At 43.0% G+C, this 5,638-nt stretch overlaps 1 protein-coding gene across 1 annotated transcript; it reads right to left on the bottom strand.

Moving 5' to 3' along the window:
* LOC107610900 lies at window positions 201-2,813 on the bottom strand. The gene is made up of 2 exons (XM_016312880.1): window positions 1,839-2,813; window positions 201-1,742 (listed from the first exon to the last, which is right to left on the bottom strand). The coding sequence occupies exons 1-2, from the start codon at window positions 2,811-2,813 to the stop codon at window positions 201-203; spliced, it is 2,517 nt and encodes an 838-aa protein (XP_016168366.1).

Genomic DNA, 5,638 nt, shown 5'->3' on the forward strand with positions numbered 1-5,638 from the left:
GTCACAATTATTATGCGCAGTCGGAATCATACCAAAGTGATTCAACTAAACATCTAAAATAAACGGAATTTATTCATATGAAATTAGTACATTAAACAAACATGTCGACATTCATGGACTTAACCAACCATACATTACTCAAATTAAGAGACCCTAAAACAACTAAAACAACAACGACGACCCAATAAATGTCAAGAGAGCTAAGCATCCCCTCCAGCAGTATGTCTTCGCTGGTCACAGTTCCTCCGCGTATGCCCAGCCTGACGGCATAGCCCACAGCGCTTCGGCTGGTTCTCCAGAGACTGATCCATACTACCGCGGATCCTGGTTGCCTTTGGACGACCTTCCTTTGCACGCCTCATGTTAGGGTCATGAATGATAGTTGGCCCAGCATATGGAGGCCATAGGCCTTCTGGGATAGGCGGAACAAACCCCTGCTTGTAAACGTTGAACATCTCACTCATACGATACATCTCGTGAACATATGACGCCCAATTAAGGCGGGAGTAGGCGCAACACGCAATGGCATGGCAACAAGGATAATTCACCGCCTGAAAGTGACCACAATCACAAGTGTGATCCTTAAGAGAAACTCTATAGCTACCCAGCGAGAAGCTCCCGGTCGGTGTTGTCTCGGCCACAGTGTACTCCGATTGATGCCTATCGTATAACGTCACAGTGAAGCACCTAGAGTCTCTTATATTCTGATCAATAGCCTTGGCCAATGCCTGACAAAATTCATGCCCAGATCCGAGTTGTGCCTCTGCTGTCTGTCCGCGTACCACAAATAGCTGAGCAAGCCTCCCGTAAGTTGACTTAACCAACAATGTCACTGGGAGGTTGTGAGTTCTCTTTAACACGGAGTTCACACATTCACTAATGTTGGTTTTCATGTTCCCGAACCGTCTACCACTATCCTCGTGTTGGGTCCATTTGTCGTACTCCATCCGGTTGGCCCAGTCACACATTGCTGGATTCTCAGTCCGCATGATGTCAAACCAGTAATAAAACTCTGCTTCAGTTTTGGCGTAGGCAGCATTCACCAACATCCTCCTTGCGTCCTTACCTTTGAAGGTTAGGGCAAAATTCGCAGCCACATGCCGAATACAGTACGCTCGAAAAGCACGTGGAGGCAGCCACCCAGTCTCAGGGGCCTCAAGTGCTGCCTTGATTCCATTATGCCTGTCAGAGATAACAAGGATACCCTCCTGAGGAGTCACATGCGCTCGTAGGTTGGACAAGAAGAATGACCACGACTCTGCATTTTCTCCCTCCACAAGGGCGAATGCTATCGGGAGGATGTTCGAGTTCCCATCCTGCGCTATCGCCAGCAGCAGCGTCCCTCCATACTTGCCATACAAGTGGGTACCATCAATACTGACGAGGGGCTTGCAAAGCCGGAATGCCTCGATACAGGGTGGAAATGTCCAGAAAAGTCGGTGAAAGTACACCGTGGACTCATCAACCTCACCCCCAAGCCGAACAGGGGAGGTCTTCAACACGGTGACTGTCCCGGCCATGGTTGACTGTACCCCTAGCATCCAACGTGGCAACTCCGCGTACGACTCTTCCCAATCTCCATATATTTGTGCCACTGCCTTCTGCTTGGCCATCCATACCTTCCTGTAACTAGGCCTGAAACCGTAATTGGCTTCTGTAGCTTGTTGCAATACCTTTACCGTAACCGCAGCATCTGCCCTAACCAACGGAAGAATCCTCGTACAGATAACGTGGTAATCCAGCTGATGGTGATCACTAGAAATAGAGGTTGCCAAGAATGTGTGTGGCCCATTGTACCTCCTAACCTCTCAAGTGCCCTTTCGTGCACGCAGCGCTACCCGAATCAACCAACTACAACTCTTGCCAAATTCCTTGCATTTTCCATGATACTTCAGATGATCTGATTCGATGACTCTGTACTCAACACCTCGCCGGATGCTATAGTCTTTCACACTCAGCACAGCCTCATCTTTATTCTGGAATGATTGTCCAATCAGAAATTCTGTAGAAGAGCCCCTGACTGTGTTACCACCGTCCGCCTCATGACCCAGAGCCTCCAAGTTTAGTGTGGAAAAGTGTGGAGGGTAATGCTGAGTGCCAAAACTTGAAGGCCCATGCTGCGCATGTGGATTGGCACCTGTGTCATCGTCGCTGTCCCCGATGATATCAACAGGCTCCTGGTCAGAGTCATCGTCACACATTGCATTCTCTACTCGATCAGGTTCTCCAAAGCCTTGTATATCAGGTAACAGGCCACCACTGGTGCCCACCTCATATGCCTGCTCAAAGACTCCTGCATTCTCCAAAGGTACAGAACCAACAACCTCCGTTCGGTCTAAATCAGCGGCGAATGAAGGGGATGCTACCGGCGGAACATATGGTCTGACCGCAGGCATCGAACTAGATGCACCTCCCGCGGCAGTGGAGCTATGAACTGGAGCTGATGTCCCAGAACTATCGACACCAACCTCCAACTTCGCAAACAACTCGTGTATTCTGACCTCTGGAAAACTCCTAACACAATGGAACAGAACCCTGATATCTTCATCAGCAGCTAGCACAAAGGTTTCATACTTAACACCGGTCGAGACAACTGCGATAGGAATCTTGTATAATAGCTTCTTCACCCACTTGCTACCAAACACCCCAAGCTTCTGCAAGATGCTGTTCTTCAAATCTGACAAAGTGCTAGATGAACTGATGAAAACACTCAGTGGTTCTCTGTCAGTGAACTTCACACCATATCTTTTGCTTTTTTGAATTTTTCCAGAGCAATGCACTAGGGCAAGAAAACTCTCTTCCTCACTTGCCATTGTGAGAATGATCTCTTATGTAGCCTGAATCTCACCCACATATATATAGAATTTCATTCATCCTAAACCGTTGCAACTAACAAAGTTTTATGGCCATAAGAACTCCTTCATAAACCGTTATAGCCCACAACGTTTTATGTCCAAATCGTAGCCTTAGTAAACCGTGGTGCCTTGCCATGGTTTATGATGCATCTGTCTCAAGGATAATCCGTCCCTGGCAGCCACGGTTTATGTAGAAATTGCAAACCGTGGTGGCTTCTCACGGATTACATAGAAGGTAGAAATGCACATGCACGTAACATGTTTCTGTTTTGTGTATTTGGATAAAGGTTTCACCTAATTTATTTAATTCAGTACATGGCCCTAAAAAAATTAAAATCATCAAAGAAAAGATTAAATAAGAAGTATGTAAGCTATAACATTACAATATAATATAGCAACCGAATCATAATAATTAGACAACCTAATTTAATTAGTTGTTATTATTACCATAATTATTTTTCTAAGTTTATTAAAAATTAAAATTATAGAAATTATTTAATTTTACTCTTTTTTTTTATCTTAAACGGGGCTTAAAGTCCAAGAACAAAAAACACACTAAACAGGAGTGGTTCTGCAGAACTCCACTCCACGCTCATTAGCTTCCACCAAGAGAACCATCATAGCTGGGACTTCTTCGAACAAGGTGACCCCTTCCCCATTTCTTGCCCATATTTGGCTAAAGCATCGGCACATTGATTCGCCTATCTGAAGATGTGCCGAATCACCACCTTCTGTGGTTTTGTCAGCAACTCTTTGATCGACCTCACTAGGGAAGCTCCAATGTGAGTGATAAACCACTATTTTTTTTGTTTATATTGTGTTTAATTGTGTGGTTTTTATCAAATTTTTATCCACTTATTCATTAAATAAGCATGCATTTATAATTCCTTTCTAAAATTACTTTATGGTTGAAAACTTGCTTCCTAAAGACTTTTAATTTTGTATTTTAATTCTCCTTTATTCCATTCGATGCCGTGATCTGTGTGTTAAGTGTTTCAGGCTTTATAGGGCATGAATGACTTGGAGATTAGAAAGGAAGCTTGCAAAAATGGAAGGAACACAAGAAATTAAGGAGATGACCAGCGAGAAGTGACGCGGGCGCATGGCTCACGCAACCGCGCGATATAGAGAAAATTGCAGTGACGCAGACGCATGGCTCACGCGACCGCGCGGATTGGAAACTGCACCAGTGACGCGAAGGCGTGGACGACGCGCACGCGTGACAAGGCAAAACGCTGGATGACGCGATCGCATGACATGCGCGATCTACAGAATCTGCAGAATTCGCTGGGGGCGATTTTGGGCCCTGTTTTGACCCAATTTTTGGCCCAGAAAAGCAGATTAGAGCCAGGGAACATGCAGAGACCAAAGAACAACATTCATTCCACATAATTTTAGTTTTAGATCTGATTTCACCTCTCCTCTAGGTTTTCTCTCTACACATTCATAGTTCTTAGGATTTTGATATTATTGCTTTTTGGATTGGGATATTGAGAAGAGTTATTACCTCCGTCAAGACTTCGTCATTCTAGTTTGTTTCCTTACTTGTCTCTTTCTCTTCCATGTCCTCAATTTATTCAGAATTATTATTGGATTATTTTTAGAATTTATTAATACAAGAACTACGTTTATTTTTAATTGATTTTTTTATTATTATTTATCATGTCTTTATTTATTTCCCTTCCCTATGTTGTAAAGTTTACATTCATAATGAGCGAGTAGTTCCATAACTTGATGGGGAGTTGATTGAAAGGAGGACCTTGAGTTGGAATGCTCAAGAGAAAAATTGTAATTGGGTTTATTGTTGGATTGTCCTCTAGTCACTGACACTCATCCTTTCCAAGGGAGAGGATTGGAACTTGTGAATAGAAATAGCTTTCCAACTTGCTTGACTTTTCCCTACCTAGTAAGGGATAACTAAGTAGAACAACCTTCAATCATCAATTAGTCTTGAGAGTACTCCAACAAGAATAGGGCTTCCAACTAATCTACTCCCAGTCAAGGTTTTTATTTAAAATTACATAAATTCTCTAATTTAATTTCCTGTTTATCAACTCAAACCATTTTAGAAAACATCTGATTAATAAAATAGCACACCTTTCTGCAACTCGTTGGGAGACGACCTGGGATTCATACTCCCAGTATTTTGATTTTAATTTTAATTTTGTGACAACCCTTCTAAATTGATAAGTGGATTTTCGGTTGGTTAAGAACTGTACTTGCAACGTATCTCTTATAATAATTTCTTAACTCGCCAATTTCCGCCACGTCAGTGAGTCTCAGCCGCGGTACTCCGGATGAGATTAATAGCACAGATCGAGTCAGATTCAACTTCCAGGCAAGGGATATGCAAATCTACTGCTAATTTCATTCCTATAAAGAAACGCCAAAGCTCAGCTATAGTGATTGTACATTTTTCAATATTCATACTGAAACCAGCGATGAATTGTCCTTTGGAATCTCTGATTATTCCTCTGCTTGCTCCTTTGCTATCAGGTTGAAACACAGATCCATCAATGTTAAGCTTGGCCCATCCTCTTTCTGGCGGCTTCCACCCAATTCATACTGTTTTGGTAAGACAAAGTGCTCTTCTACTCTGTTCTGTGATATCTAGAATGTGGTTGTAATTCTCTGCTAAGTTTTGAATCTTGTGATGCATCTGATTATTCTGGATAATTAGGTTGCTAAACACTAATTCATTCCTGCATTGCCAAGCTAAGTTACAGGTTGTCACGAAAGTGATGGTCCACGGAGTACCATTCTGGGGTGGAGTATATTTACCC

The sequence above is a fragment of the Arachis ipaensis genome, chromosome B08 (assembly GCF_000816755.2).
Source record: "Arachis ipaensis cultivar K30076 chromosome B08, Araip1.1, whole genome shotgun sequence".
In the NCBI taxonomy this organism is placed as follows: Eukaryota; Viridiplantae; Streptophyta; class Magnoliopsida; order Fabales; family Fabaceae; genus Arachis; species Arachis ipaensis.

Excerpts from the sequence above, each read along its gene's own strand:
- LOC107610900 (XM_016312880.1), bottom strand. The coding sequence starts at position 2,813 with ATGGCAAGTGAGGAAGAGAGTTTTCTTGCCCTAGTGCATTGCTCTGGA. Across the intron at positions 1,743-1,838 it reads GTTGTAGTTGGTTGATTCGG|CTGGATTACCACGTTATCTG; the intron begins GTAGCGCTGCGT and ends GATCACCATCAG.